At 29.8% G+C, this 17,158-nt stretch overlaps 1 protein-coding gene across 1 annotated transcript; it reads left to right on the top strand.

The window, feature by feature from the left end:
• The first annotated feature begins 1,136 nt into the window (after positions 1-1,136).
• Positions 1,137-7,555, top strand: LOC123290858 (ribulose-phosphate 3-epimerase). The gene is made up of 4 exons (XM_044871207.1): positions 1,137-1,676; positions 1,754-1,861; positions 3,662-3,883; positions 5,924-7,555. Exons 1-4 carry the CDS (start codon positions 1,365-1,367, stop codon positions 6,038-6,040), a joined length of 759 nt encoding a protein of 252 aa, XP_044727142.1. The 5' UTR covers positions 1,137-1,364; the 3' UTR covers positions 6,041-7,555.
• The last annotated feature ends 9,603 nt before the right edge of the window (positions 7,556-17,158 follow it).

The raw sequence follows: 17,158 nt of genomic DNA, 5'->3' as shown, positions 1-17,158 counted from the left end.
AAAGAAACATACCTTATAATAATGAAGTAAAGAGGTAAGGCGGGTCTTAAATGGTGATCAAAACGAAAAAGCATTAAATAACAGTTCAAAAAGTACCCAGAATGGCGCTAGTGTTGAAGCCGGGTATGGTGTGAACTTATAGGTGTTGTTTTGTGTAGAATATGATGTTGTGTCAATTAGTGTAGGAATGTGTAATAAATAGTAAGATATAATAGGCCTCTTCATTTCAATTACGATTCATTATTATTTCGAACAGACAGTAATAAGTTGAACAATGGTACAAGATATTTGTTAATCATTTTATCACATTAATTTTTAACAAACTGTCCGAAACAAAAGGTAATCACTTTTTAAAATGGAAAGGAAATTTGAAATTTACTCGTTGCTGCAGTATGCTTTTTTGCAGACATTTGATCAAACATAGACGGTTCTCCTTACCTCTACACTCCATACTTAAATGTACATGTTCCTTATCTACTCCCCTTGTGCTACTGAACTGTGTTCGATGTATTGCGACCACATTGCGACTAATTCTCGAATTGTAAGCTTGTTGGGTCAGGTTGACCTTGACGCCAATTTGACGATACACCTCGAACACTACTTTGGAAATATCGTTACTAAAAGTGAGTCATACATTGAGCTTGATTGGGCTTGTCCAGAATAACAATGTGCATTCGCTTTTGTGCGGTAAAATTGTACCTTTTGTCTTTAAGGAATTTTTTACTTCTCTTCGTTTGGATTTTGCATATAAAAATTAATATACGTTTGACAATGGACTTCTATAAAATAAATAAAAACGTTTACATATTATAAAATAGCGTCCGCATTTTCTCTGAATTTTGTATTTGAATCCTCATGCATTTATTCATTAAATAAGTTATTTTGATAACTACGATAATTCTGCTTTATGTACAATGATTTTAAGCTACTGGTACAAATGTACGATAAGTTCCTCACTTCATGTTGTTAACACTGACTCGCACAAAAGAAGACACGCATTGTTATTTTAAACAAGCCCACAATGTAGGAAAAAATTTGTTTAAGTACCTCTGAGTTTTGAAAACTCAAGGGCGTATATAAAATTTTTAACGATTTCTGATACAAATAAATGCTGGATTAGACTAATAAACTATGTCCTTTATATTAAAAATTAAAATCTGAAGAAGTTGAATGAAACTAGAAGACTTGAGACTAAATGAATGATAAAGTTTAAAATGAAAATATTAGAATTAATTAAATTATTAGCTAAAAATGGTATGAAAACACACGAACTGAATCAGCTGTTTAGAGCTGCTTAAGAGCACGTGGGTCAAACTGATTATGATTGAAAATTGAATTTCAAACATACAAAAAAGTGGCAATACATGCAGCGGCCAAGGTTTTATAATACGTCTTGTTGTTCCGTTTTAAACAGTTTAACTGATTCGTTTAGCATAATGTCGCTTCCAACATTAAAGTGCAAAATAGGTCCATCTATTCTGAATTCAGATCTATCAGAATTATTTAATGAATCAAAAAAATTATTAGACAATGGTGCTGACTATTTGCACTTGGACGTTATGGATGGACATTTTGTTCCAAATCTTACATTCGGTCATCCTGTTGTCAAGTGTTTGCGGTCAAAATTAAAGGATGCGTTTTTTGAAACTCATATGATGGTATCAAATCCAGAGCAGGTAAGTTTATGTACAAATCTATATTTAAGAAAATAAAATTTATAAAATATCTTTGGTAAATAAGTTTTTTAAATTAGTGGATAGAACCTATGGCTGATGCTGGAGTTGATCAATATACATTCCATGTAGAACCAGTTAAAGATATTGTTCCAGTTTGTCGAAAAATCAAAGAAGCAGGTATGAAAGTAAGTACTTTTGCATTTGTTCAGTATTAATTTCCATTTTTTTGCTTAATCATTTCATGTCATACTTTCAATAATATTTAACTGTTTCTATAGTAACTTTCCTACGGGTGCTTGACTTCATCCTTTCAAGATCGATTGATCCACATCGATCTCACGATTTCACTTGTGCTAAACATTTTATTCAAGGTCAAAAAAGGTCATTTATTTTTTTGCACTAGGGAAATCCGTAAGAGTGGTTTTAGTGGGAAAGTTGAAAGTCTATCTTGAAATTTACTACCAAATTAAGTACATACTCTTAACATTTCCATTTTTACGTGAAATATACGGGGTGACCTATAACTATCGCATTTCGAGAACATATTGATATGGAAGATAAATCTCTAAAAGGAAAATACTCGACTATACTTTATTTCGATCCGATGTACCATTACCGAGATAGAGAACTTTTTATAAGAAACAAAGAAAGTTGTAGAAAATAAAATTTTCTTTGGTAATAATGCAGAAGTGGGGCTCCATCAATTTTTTGTTTTAAAATCATCAAAAATTAAAATTTTTTATTTTAAAAAAATTTTCTATTTCTCGGTGGCGGATTCACGAAAAAATTCATTTCGACCTGGAAAAATTATTAATTTTCCGAGTTTTTCCACTTAAAAAAAATTTTTTCTTGGAAACTAGTTTTTACAGTTTAAATTTTATATTCTTTTAAAAATTCATGAAAATTGGAAGACGAAAAACAAACTTTGACATGGGAAAATTATAAAAGTTCTGAGTTTTCCAATTTTCCAAAATTATTTTAATATTCTTTATAGGGTACTGATAAGTTTCGACCTTGAAAACAATCATGTTTTCCAATTTAATCGGGTCAATTTAGTACGGGTGGGCAAATTTTTGGCTTTTTCGCGTTAACCCTAAGAGGCCATGCTTGTAATGAATCTGCGAATCATTAACGTGAACCCTGTGCTTCGCCCAATCAATTAATTTATTCCTACTCATATTTCGAAAAAACGTTTTGAGTTTTTATAAACATCTTTCTAATTTAAAAGGATCTTCTATCTCTTATCAGTAACGAAAACGAATTGATTTTTAATTGACCTTAAAGGTCAAAACCCAAGTCAAGGTGCCTAAAAAAATATCGGCTTGGTGTGTAAATACAGGATTCCTTGAAATTACCAAACGAAACAGAAACTATGAAGTCCTTTTTCGATAAGTCGCAGCGTTAAAGAATAAAGCTTCGTTAATTATCTTTTTTATACCATGTATATATTAAATATATCAAGCAAGTTTAGTCCCAAATTTGTAACATTGATATTGATACTGCGAACAAAATTTTGGTATTGGTGTTTATAAAATCTAGTTACTAAACTAGTTTTTATTTTTTATCAAAGTGTCCTTTCTGTTTTTTTTCGCAACTTTTCGATTTTTCTCTCCTCATGATCCCATAATTCTTTTGCTTGTAGTAAAACTTAATGTATCAGTGAAACTATATACAAAAAATATAAAATTTAAGAGTTGTTTGATTCAAAAGAAGAAATCTGATGGTAATGGAGCTTAAAACTCAATTTACCTAACAGAAAATTTCAAAAATTAAAAAAAATTTAGTTGGAATTTGCCTGGTTTTTATGTCTGTATGCCCAATTACATTATTGCAAATCTTGTAGTCGAATTTTGGCCATCCCTATTTTATACCAAAATCTTTATAGTAATAATTTAGCTGATATTGTTTGGTATTTTTTTAACATCCCCGGGAATTTTTGACAATTTAAAATTTATCATTTTAAAAGATTTATTATTTTTACTTAGGTTGGATTGGCTATAAAACCTGGTACAGGAATTGAAGCAATCAGACAATTTATTGATATGGCTGATTTAATATTAGTAATGACCGTTGAGCCTGGATTTGGTGGACAAAAATTTATGACAGATATGATGCCAAAAGTACAATGGTTGCGCCACAATTATCCATTATTGGACATTGAAGTTGATGGAGGTGTTGGTCCATCAACAATTAGTGCGTGTGCAGAGGTTTGTTAAATTCATTTAAGTATCATCACTACATAGTAGCGAGAGTGTGCATGGTAGTCGAAAATCTAATTTTTGTAATTTTGGCCAAGTAAATATCAGTTTTATCGAATTAATTTGATTTATAATAAAACAGGTGTTTTTATCCTTGGTCTTGTCACATTTTTTACCCTCGGTCTTGTTGGGTTCTACCAGGACTGATTTTAAGGATAAAAAAGTGAACTTGAAGATATGCTATTCTCTAATAAATTCTTCAGACTTGAAGTGTTGTCATGGTAATCGGAAATTCAAGATCAATGTAAAATACTTCTTTTCGATGGTAAAAAGTCACTGACAATTTATCAGATAACTGGGAGTTACAACCACGCCATCTGGCGATAATAATTCGTACTAATTAAAACAGTAACCCAGCCAGCAAAATGAGTTATTCAGTCAGTTCGTATGAGCTCAGATTTCTGATTTGGACGTCAGATCCTACGTTTGAGAAGAAGACGTTTTGAAGACCTCAAAATGTTGATTGAAGGCGCCACGTAGACATTAGGACCGCATCAAAGAGCTCATTTTTTTTAAATTCGCAAAAATGAATACTTAAGAGCTCTCTAATTTGAATCACAAAAAGACTTCATAATGAATTGTTTTTTTTGAGCTCTTAAAAAATAAGTTAAAAGGAATTCATACTTAAGAAATCTTAAATATGATTTCTTTTAGAATTATTTATTCGGATATTAATTAATAGGATAAATATATCGATTATTGACATTTTATTTAAGACTAAACTAGATGATAAATAAATTGGTTCCCAGCTCCAAGTTGGTATCATCGATCTGATACCTGGAAAAAAATTTGCTCGAGGTCAGAGGTCACAAAAGCGGATTTTTCGTGAATGACCATATATTTAATATAACAAGTGAAAACAAACAATTGACTGAGTTAATTGTTGAAATACCATGCATAAATAGTGTTGATTACTCTATCACATTGCACATACATATACAATTTTTATAATACATACTATACAATTTACGCCGCTCTTACGGGTAAACAGTGATCTTTACGAAAAAATGTTTCAAACAAAAGTTGTTTATTTTTTTATAAGGAACATTTTTTACATTTAAACTTTTGTTCTATCTCTAACGGTTTACAAGATGGGTCCTACGGACCCATAGGTCAAGACCCAATGACCTATGTTGCTCATTTACGAACTCGACCTCACTTTTTACGTCCTGATTACGCTGTAAAAATTTCAGCTTGATATCTTTTTTCGTTTTTGAGTTATCGTGCCCACAGACGGACAACCGGAAATGGACTAAATAGGTGATTTTATGGACACCTATACCAAAATTTTGTTGGTAGCATCATATTACATATATGCATGGTATAAAAATGAATTATTCAGTATATTAAGGACCATGTAATGTACTGAATAATTCATTAAGGACCATGTAATGTACTGAATAATTCATTTTTATATTAAATATATGGTTATTCACATAAGAGAAGTGTCGACAACATGTGTGTATTTATATATTGAATATACAATCACTCTGGCTACTCTTCAGAGCTAATAAATAAGTCAGAAAAACTCTAAATAATTTCCTGGACAATTTTTATTTTTCTTAAGAGAAGTATTCAATATGAGAAAAGTAAAACCTACAGTAATTAATTTTTCGAAAATGTGAAATGTTTTAAATTTTACTGATTATTTCTGAAAAACTCTTAGTCTTACTCTTACTTTATTTTGCTAACTAAATTTTCATAAAATCTCTGATTAATTCTGAAAAAGTCTTCTAGGAGAACTCAGAATATTTCTTTCGAAAGAAATATTTCTTCTGAAAGAGTCTCAATCTATTAACATTTTCCGTCATTAAATGATTCATTAATAATTTATTTGATATTATCAGACTTTTTCTGACTTTTTCAGAGGTAGTTTTACTTCACATATTCTTCTGAATTTCAAACTAAATACTCTGAATTCCAGAACAAATTTATTTCCACAAGGGTATAAGTAATTTATATAGTTCCAATTAAATTTATTTCTTCTAGGCTGGAGCAAATGTGATAGTATCAGGAACTGCCATCATTGGAGCTGTCGACCAACGTGCAGTGATTGCACAACTTAGAGAAACTGTGGAGAGTTCTATTCATAAATGTAATGTTTAAAATGCAATAATAAAAGGTGTATTTTGGTTCGCATATGAACTGATATGATCAGTGTAAGTTCAAATTGTTAAAGTTTTCTATGCCACTATATTTATATTGAATAGTTTTGTTAAAAATATTAAGTGATTATAGAAATGAAATATCAGTTCATGTGTGTGTTCAGGTAGCTACACCTATAAAACGAATACCATTGAGCCTGTCCATCAAATTTTACTCATTAGAAATAAGGAAATAAAAGGGGTTAAAATAATTTTTTTAAAACTTATTATTTTACAAAATAATTAAAAAATAAAAGGCAATTTTTTTGCACTATGGTTTTCCACAAGTATACAGAGTGTCTGTGACTCGACGGGCGTAGCTTAACTTATTCTTTGTACAATTTTAAGTCGAAAGTGCCTTTTATACTTGTGTCCAAAACTCAATAGTTAAGGAGTTATGGGTACTATTGAATTTAATCAATAAAGTAAGTACATTGTTGAGTAAAGTAGTTAAATGTTTTATTAATTAAAAACTTTTCTTCGTTCACTATTAGAGCGACTATTTTCGACCATGTTAAGAATGGTTCTTCGTCGGAAAGTTCTTGCTGTACAAGACGTTCTGCATTAGCTTTAAAAAAATTAGCCTTTTCTACCAAATGACGATGAATATTTAAGAATACTTGTTTATTAGAAAATATTAGATCAGGAAACCGCCGCTAATATTCCCGCACTGACGCTCTTGCATTTCCGCCACAATATCCGTAAATGAAGTGAATATTGACATATTTTTAATTTTTAAACCATTAAATTGATATTAAAATTACAATTTAAAAAATAAAAAACACAAACAAACAATCAAATGTTTAAGTTTACTTCTCTTGACTATTAGCTTTGCCGGGACATAATAGTGCACATAACTCCTTAACTATTGGTTTTTGGACAAAAGTATATAAGGCATTGTCGAGTTAAAATTGTCCAAAGAATACGCTCTTAAGCTAAGTCCATCGAGTCACGGGACACTCTGTATATTATGTTTAACTCGTAAAAGAAATTATTTTTGGAAATCAATTTTGACATTTTTTTATAGAAATTATTTGTAACATTCATTCCAATTCATGCAATATATTCATGATTTAATTATTCATGATAAACATCTAGGATACGTTCCTAAATACAACAAAAGGTCAGGCCAATTGGTACGATCAATTTACATTGTATAAATCTAAATTGATGACATCTTAGCGTGCCAGATGGCATGACGGCTTTTATTTAGGAACGTACGTTTTTAATTTAAATGAATTATTGTACTCGTGAAAATACAACCAAAAATAACTATAACACTGCAAATAACGAAAATCGACGAATGTGATATGAAGTGATTAGAGTCGATAAGAAAATAAAAAGCACATTAAATTTTTTTTTTTTTAAAGGCACCAAAAAATTATTGATAATATTTTATATTTGTTTAATATAAATCTTCAATTTTACTACAGATACGTTTATAAATCATAATTATAGAATAAAAATTGTAACAGAAGCTTTTAGTATTATTTTTCAATCATTAATCATTTTTTAATGCATATTCAAAAGGAGACAAAATACCCGATTCAAAAGTACAAATGGATTCATATTTGCATGGCATTTGTTTTTTTAGTTTAGATTTCTTAAGTAATCTTTTTCCAGAAATTCTTCCTCTGGACCACCCGTATAAATTGTCATTTTTCCTTTTTTCCTACCTTTGCCAACTCTAGACTTACCTTTAAATTGTGCTTTGGATAGAGGACGTATATATTTCAAGAACATCTTTACTTGTTACTTGGGTTAAATTTAATAGTGCACATAATTACTTTACTATTGGGTTTTGGACAAAAGTATATAAGGCACTTTCGACTTAAAACTGTCAAAATAATACGTTCTTAAACTATGGCCACTGAGTCTCGGAACACCCTATATATGTCACAGCCAGCTAGCTTAATTAACCGTTCAATTAAGAGCCTAGCCTTTTACTAAACGGCGCGGTTCAACTAGTGTCCTGAATGATATTCAGCTCTAGCGTCTAATACAACATTCAATGAACTGGCTGGCTGATGCTTAGATTATTCATACAAATATCTGACATTAGAAAATGTTTATATAAGTTATATAAAATATAACATATTGTTATTTGGTAATCATGAGATTAAATAGCGTAACTCAATAATAAAGTACACATGTAAGTAATTAAAATATTATTTTTTAACGCAAGTTAAACTTCCGTTGCACTTGGATTTGCAAGGAACTTAGTTTTTAAAACAAGCACATCTGTTCTTGCGACACTGATTCGCAACAGGTTTACAACTACGTTTTTGGAGACGCTGAACACCAAAAGTGCCATACTGGTCCCAAATTTTTGTCACTTTAGTCTTCCATTGTAATATTTTTTTGCGTAAACGCAATCAAGCTGTGAAAAACACCAACAATATTGTTTTTTGCCGACAATATATCTACAATGCGTAGATTTCAGCGCCAGGTGGAAGAAAGTGGAACTAAATTTAAATCACTAGGCTAGGCAAGTAGTTAAACGTTATCGACCCAAGCCATTTATTTGATTGAACAGTTTTTGTCAGTGGAGAAGACCTTTACTTACTGACAAAAACTGTTTAATTCTACTTTAGTCTATTGGCCATATTTTTTTCGACCTCTGTTATTTCGTGGTTCCAAGAATATTTGATGTGTGGTATTTGTGTGCCTAGCTTGGTGTAATGTTCAAAATAAATATTTGCCAACATTTTTCTTGTGTAAAAATTAGTCACATTCGATTATAGGTATCTTAGTGAATACTTAGACATAAAAAAATTGTGATTAAAGTGTTTTTACTGGTTAAATATGTTGAAAATAGAGTGAAAATTATATCTACACAGAAAAGTAAAAATAAAACTACTTCCCCAATTAAAAAGCTTCTGTTTCAAAATTGCACACGTTCACTCATATCCATTGCCCGGATTGTTATTAAAGTTAAAAAAAATAAAATTTTGTAGGCAGGCTCTTTATTGGTTGATTGTCGAGACGTACCTTAAAAAGTTATAAAAAATTGATTGTTGTTTCATAAATAAAATCATTAAAATTGTTTTCATCTCATGCTCATCTCTATTTAGGTGTCTATTGTGGAATTTTAAAATCACAGTGATAGGAAAATAGTAAATTAAGAATATAAATAAATCATATCTTATTATATAATAATATAAATAATATAAGCAATTATACTTAATATATAAACAAATGTTTTATTGAAAACAATTATTATATATTGACTTTGAGTCAAGTAGAATAATAGCAATTTATAGAGCCTTTTATGGTAAGTTCAGTTGTCTTGGAATATGGCATGCGCTAAGACACAGTGCAATTTGAAGCCTTGTTCAAACCGTTTTCCAAATAGAAAAAAGTGGTGTGTGTTTATCAAAATATGTAAATAAATAATATGTGTTCTACCTAGCAAGAGTGATTCACTTACGCGTGGAATTTACTTATATAGTAAGTCATTTTCGTAGGCGTAAGCGAATATCTTCTACCCCATAAATCATTCCTTTGAGCTTAAAGTAATCCAAAAGGGTTGGAGTGATCCGCTTACACCTGCGTAAAATGAATTTATTACCGTAGTGCCATTTACGTAATCGTAAACAGATTCCTTCAATCCCATTTGGCCCACTTCCCAGTGTATCAGAGGCGGATTAAAAAATTTTGCCCCCACAGGCAATTAAAAAAAATTAGTGCTGCTAGTTATAAAAATCTATAAAAATAAACCGTTTTTTTAGTTCTTTAATTTCAAATTCTGTATTTCTTAAAACCTATTGGATATATTCATCAAAAAAGCACTTTTCTAAATTACCAGAATGCATCGTTACTAATATACTTGCTCTATTTTGAACTTTTTCAGTGTTTAAATTGATCAAAACGAAAATTTACTGTAAAAATTGCCGCTTAATTCTCTCCTTTTTGAAGTTTAACCACAAGTCTGTAAGTACTGAACATGCTGCCACTCTGAATGGTTCCCGGCCAGATAATGAAGAAGTAAAATCTTCGGCAAATTCAACTGCTGTGAGCTATTTATTATATAAAAAAATTATATAAATTAGACTGTTATACATTTGAATAACTGTGTAAATCAACGCGCTGTAATTTTTTGCATACTTGCTTACACAATTAATTTTATGTTTGTTTAAAAAAACTTTCCATCGCACATCCTTTTTTAACCTCGCGCCTGAAGCAACATGACAACTTTGCCATATGTATAATCCGCCTCTGATTCTTGATGATCTCCTAAATTTATTAACTGTAATTCCTCTACTATTGTTGTTTTCGATTTAAAAATATTAATAATGAAATTTCGACAAAAATCACTAACACATTTTACTTATTTACTAAGCTCATTAGCATAATATGTAATTTTTTTAATTTACTTAACTACTCAGGTCTGTTCAAGGTTCCGTTCATTTAAAATTTGAAACAGGGTAAAAAACTTCAAATTATACTGAGCAAAATCAACTGAGTCAACTGGCAATTACCAACAAAATGTCTTGTAAAGTACCTTACTAACATCAACAAAGAAACAGCATCTGTATATAGTTAAATGAAATTAGCAAGACAAGGAAATAGCTGGTTAATGTCAATATTGTATAGCGTCTCCCAAATTTATTAGAGCCTGGCACCCATAAGATACGTTTTCGCATTTCATTTTTACATTTTACGCACTTTTAAGGTCTATGTAAAAAAAAAAACTCTTAATCATATTGAATTCTGCGCAAAAAAGATATTCAGGGTGTTTACTTAAGTTGGCTACATATGGAAAACTTTTTTATTTTACGGTTTACGAAAAAAAGTTATTCTCTACAAAAATCTTCCATTTCTGCTAAACTTTTTCAATTTGTGAACACCCTATACATTCGATGTCAACAGCGAATAACTGAATGTTAATATTTTCGAAAGCAGAGATTTTTATAAAGAATAACTTTTTTTGAAATCTTAATAAACAAGTTTTCCATATGTAGCCAAATTAAGTAGAAACCCTATATGTACATTACTTTTTGGGGTTCTATTTCGTTGAAAAATGCCGCAGTTGCACATTTGGATGGTTTTAAGATAATGTCAGATTATAAAAGTGGGAGATGATTTTATTAAATAATATTTTTATCTAATTTCAATGAATTATAATGTTTTGATACACTTGAAAATCTAAATTGATCTAATTTTGAAACATGATTACTTCTTGATGTTAGAATGTTCACGTTTTTATAGATTCTGTACATAGGTGATTTGAGGCGCGTTCTCACGATTCAACTTTAATTGAACGATCGATATAGATAATAAAAAAAATGAAAACCGCTAGCTTGATTCAGTTTTGGTTCACGCATATCAATAGAAACCAATTAAAATTTCAGATCCCCAATCATTTTTTATTTGCAAACCAAAGTAAATTTTCTCATGTGTCAAGTTTCCGGCGCAGGGGAACGTTCAACAAAAATTGTGTCGTGCGAAAACATTTTTAAAAGGAATGATAAATATTTAAAAGGTACAATTGACAAAATTGTCAATTATACCCATTGCGGTAGCGATCGATACAATTGACAATTTTGAGTAAAAGAGGCTCATATCTTAGATCGCTATTCTGCCATAAAGGCCATTTAATATTTCAAGTGATTAATTATATTTATATCATAAATTGTGAATCGTAACTTCTCAAAATATCCTTTTTGGATCATTTTACTGTGCTTAATAAAATATGTAAATAGATTATTTTCTTAACGAACTGTTAATTAACGCACATTTCATACGCCTTTATATTGTAAGGAAAAAGTTTCTAACACAGAATTTTGAGTATTTATGTAAGCTACGAAATTGCGTTCAAATATAATTTTTTTTAGTTAAATCCCTTTTAAACTAGAGTGATAACCAATGTAAATCAGTTCAAATCCTGCTGATGAATCGGATAAAATAAACCTATTTTTTGGTTTCGACTCTTAGGAACTGGAATCTGCCAGCAATGTTGTCCCACATCCACGGCAAATGTCGAAAAAAACATGAAAATAAGTTTATCTCCCAATTATCTTGAAAGTGATTAAATTGTGAAATAGTTCTAAGACTACTAAGCAATATACAGCCTGTGTTAAATATCGTACTCAATACGAATTCAACGTTAAGTGTTATTTCGTGTAAGATTCCGCTATATTCTTAAAAAATAAGTTTTGTGCTATGCGACTAGTTTTAGTAGGAATTTTGCCAAGCATGTAGCATGCACAAACACAAGAAGTTTTATAGATCTTAATACTTAACGTTGAGTTTGTATTGGCCATGATATTTAACACAGGCTGTACATGTATAAAGCTATAACCACAGAAGATGACGAACATAGGCAAGGACCGAATATTATATGGAATTTTAATGCTAAGAAAGGCTATCTAGTGAAAGAAAAAAGTCTTTATTTATTATTATTACTTTTTATTTTTGTTGTTTACTTTTAATCATGCATATGATATTTACTTACATCATGGTCTCTTCGATTATGATTGATGTTTTTAATATGATGCATACAGTGTAAACTAAATACTGACAAATATCTTGTCTAGTAATCTTAATTAACCACGTTCTAATTTTAAGCGTTCATCTAATGTTTTTCTATTATGAATCAGAGTGAGGTTTTAATTGAACCTGAAAAACGTTTTAAAATAAAAACGTCTATGTAACGTTGGTCTAGCAAAAAATTTAATTGATTTTGAATTTCAAGAGATTGAGCTTTGTTATTTGAACACAATTTCGGTGTATTCTCTGATTGGATGTTAATATTGACAGATTATATTTACAATTATATTATTTAATGGTTTTTAAAGTTTGTGATTTTAAAAATTTAGACATTTTTATTTGAGGAGTTAAAATTTTTGATTCAAGTAAAAGCAAAAAAAAAAAAACTAGTATAAAAGACTATATATTTTGTTGATTGAAATACTTGTTAAAATATTATTATATGAAATGTACTGAAATCCAAAAATGGGAAAAAAAATCAATTACTTAAAATAAGAAAATCATCGAAGTTATAAGCAAAGAAAAAGAATTCAACTGCTCCTTCACTGCCAAAATATTGAGTCTGATTGTTTTTTCAACTTCGAAGTTTGTTGACTAAATAAATTAATACTTTTCCTGTTTTTATTATATAAGATTGTTGAAAATATTTCGAGTTCTTTGAAACCAGTTTATAAAAACCCAGTGAAGAGCTTATTTAAAATAAGAGAAATTTAAAAAAATTTAATTTTTATACGATAACATTCCACTATCTTTTACAAAAATGCTAAATTAATTGTACTCATAAAAAAAAATCTAGGTGCTTTTTATGTACTTTAATTGGAATAAAAAATATACTCCTCCTATTTTTGTATTTCGTTTTATAATACATATTATGCTGTATTTAAATAGCTCTTTATTGAATTCTAAAAGTTAATGAAGGTGATAATATTAAAGGTGTTCATTATTTGATCTGGATTTTGTACTATTCTTCCAACGCTTTGAATACCATTAATAATAATAGCCATTTTTATATATCTACGAAAATACATTGCCTTTAAAAAAAATTAACGCAATTAGCAAAATTCAAATTTATGTTACTTTATATAATTTTTGCAGGTTTCAACTACTTTTTTAATTCATTTTCTGAATGATATAAGTTAGGTTAGCTTAGGTTATATGACTCCACGAAGCACACACTTAGGCTATAGATCCCATTTAGTACAATAAATAAGCCGGAAAAGTGGTAGAACAGAGCATTTAAGAAATAGCAGCGGGACAAAAAATAATATCGACCAAAATCATCTTACAAATTATTTTATAAATGTAAGCAGCATCGATCGTCATCAGTTATTAAAAAGTAATTAAGGGCATGTTTCCATATAAATTCTTTGTATTTCTAATTGCTTTTTAACAGATAGCGTTTACGGATTTGATACACGGAGTATAGCTATATAGGGTGTTTCATTTTAAATGAACCAGCTAGGAATTTTTCTACTTTTGTTTAATACATTACGCTTATCAATTTATTCTTTAGTGAAGGTTCCTTTTATTTAAATGGGAATAATTTTATACATTTTCTTAAGCAAAAAATTTGAAAGTTTTATTTGAAGGATTTTTTTCTTAGACTCCTAATAAAATAATTTTTAAATAATTATTTTAACTAATTTTTTCAAAACATAATGGAAAAGCTGATTCGCACGTAATATGGGAGCATTTATACTCACAGAAGATTGGAGAAATGTATTATGCAAATCAATACAAATACCCAGAGGCGGATTAAATGTAAAGCGCCCTCTTAGGTAAACGTTTCATTGATGTCGTTCTAGCGGCATATAAATGCGGCGTTTATAAATTTTAACTAATACTTATATAGTAACTAGCTTCTTTGTTTAAAACTTTCACGCGCACGCCTCTTTGTAACCTTGCACCCTTAGCTACGTGCCTAGTTTGCCTAACGGATATTCCTTCTCTGCAAAAACCGGTCTAATAAACTATTTTCTGTAATTAAAAAACAGTAATAAGAAAAATCATCACTGCCCGTTACATATATGTCCACTGATCGAATTTCTAAAAGGACAAGCGAAAGTTTTTAAAATTTTACGAAAAAAAATTAGTCCATTGAAAAGTTACATTTGGGGTTGCATTTTTCAGAGGACGCAATTTTATTTTTCTAGATATCATGGAGGGGTTAGTGTAATGCTAAATCCAAGTTTGTGGGGTTGCAACCCTTGTCCCAAGGCCGGCATCTTGGAAAAAGGGGTACAAGTGGTTTTTATGTTTTATCTGACAAACTATAGTTCTGAAAAAATTATTCGAACATTTTTTGTTGCAAACAAATTTCTCTATAACTTTGGTCGAGAAATTTTTAGTCGTAGAACCAAAAATAAATAAGTTTTCTTATGATGATTTTCAAGGTTTGTGAAATTTTAATTCGAATTATTATTACCACTTTTTACTTTCTCACTATTCTTAATATGATTTACGCACACGCAGCACAAAAAATATTCCATTTATAGGAAGTTAAGACGTACGAAAACAATGTTGTCTTGAATTATTTAGTCATTGAATGTTGTACACAGTGTTCCTCCTATCTATAAAAAAATATGTACCTACATAAAAAGAACAAACTTATATTTTTTCAAATAAAAAAAAAGAAAATAGACAAAACAGATCAGATGTTAGGTGTTATAAAAGTAAACAAAAAAGGAAATTGTTCTTCCAATGAGTTTCTATTCTCTGTTGTTATTTATCAGAGTAATAAAAAAATTCATTTCTTGTAAATTATTATAAAAAGCAATTACTGTAGCAATAAAAATATATTCATTCATAACATTCATCATCTGTTTTAATATTTGTTCAAACCGAATATAATAGGGCAGTCCAAGAGGGGATTTGGGGAATAACTTGAGCGCGTCAGATTTACATATGGTAGGTTTCTTGGCAAGGGCGTCGCCAGCCGATAGCAAAGCGAGAGGCAAGTTGCTTTATGGAGAATGGGAAAAGTTTGAATTGTATGTACGAGTAAAAATATAGTAGATAAAACGCAAAAATTTATTTTTATTTTAAATTACGACGTATTTTACCAAAAATTTACTTGAAAACTGGCGTGGATCTAGAGTTTAATTTTGGTAAGAACCGTGGACTATTTTTGTACTTTAGGGCCTTACATAAAAATTTCTTTTTTTACTATTCCTTTTTTCCTCTTTCATCGTATGGGCTAGCTTTTTCTAAAAACTTGTTTTCAAAAAGGTTTTATTTAGTTTTTGTACCCTATATACGAAATATATCAGAGTATATTAAGTTTATTCCCAATTTTTAACGCTTAGAAATATTGATGCTACAAACAAAATTTTGATATAGCGACAGATTAACCTAGAATTAGCACATTTCCGCTTGTCTGTCCGTTAACACGATAAATCAAAAACTAAAAGAGATATCAAGCTGAATTTTTTTATATCTTTTTCATGAGCTTGCGTCACCTTCAAATCGTTTTGTTATCTTATTTATTAAAAGAAATTCATTGACAACACCTTTGCGTAGAAATGATTGACATCAAAAATTTGCAATTATCAAAAGAGTTGAAAAATCGTTTCGAAAAATACGAACGTCTATTTTTCAACCTTCACGAAAACTAGGGTTGCCAAATCAAATTTTCAGAAATATCGGAGATCATTCCAATAAATCCGGAGATTATCCAGTCTTCGTAAATCTATTAAGTTTTATCACTGTGTGCGCCTGCCTGTGAGATCGTAGCTCACAGTCCATCGTATTATCCTTCTCAATCATCTTGGAGAAGTGGTTCTCACTCTGTTGCGAATTCCAGTTAGTATATTTTCCAAGGTTATCAAGTTCTATATGTATGTATTTTTGTCCTTTGTGGCACCACACGAGAGACCAAACGTGTGAGCCGATCTTAATGATTCTTACGTGAATCGATTTGCCTTAATCTTGCGAGTGTACTGGATGCTTAGAAATGAAAATTGAATTTGGCGACAACTAGACGCCATATTGTAAAAAATAAAAAATTAAGTGGGGTCTCATTGAATACGTATTAAATAGACAAATTGTTTAACGATTAATTAAAATCAGTCCACAGGTTTGATCTGTAGAACGCCACAAAGGACCAAACATATATCTATAGGCTGAAAATGAAAGTCGACAAACCATGTTAAGTGGGGCATTATTAAATAGGTATTTGAAAATCGCAACTAAAAAGTATAAAATAAAAAAACCCGGCTTTGTTAAATTTAAACTGCAATGAAAAAAACAATTCTAGTAGATTACAGAGCGATCTTAACAGTCGAGATCCAATACAACTTAGATCGGCTCATTTATTCCCAATAATGGGTTCCGACTGTTAAAATCGCCATGTAAACTACTGTACTTGTTTTTTTCGTTGCAGTTTAAATTTAACGCAATCGGGTTTTCTTATTTTTTAAATTTATTTTTTTATTTACCTACACAGACAGTTAAGTTAACACAGGCTAAATGAAATAAAAAACAATAATTGAAGTTTGTGAAAAATAAATATTTATATTTAAATTGCTGCTATAAAACAAACAAAAATTATAAAAATTAACAAAAAATGTTAACTGATTCTTGCCATTAA

Source organism: Chrysoperla carnea, chromosome 1 (genome assembly GCF_905475395.1).
Source record: "Chrysoperla carnea chromosome 1, inChrCarn1.1, whole genome shotgun sequence".
Classification (NCBI taxonomy): Eukaryota; Metazoa; Arthropoda; class Insecta; order Neuroptera; family Chrysopidae; genus Chrysoperla; species Chrysoperla carnea.
Note: the sequence above shows the minus strand (reverse complement) of the source record. Positions and strands in the feature narration are given on the sequence as shown.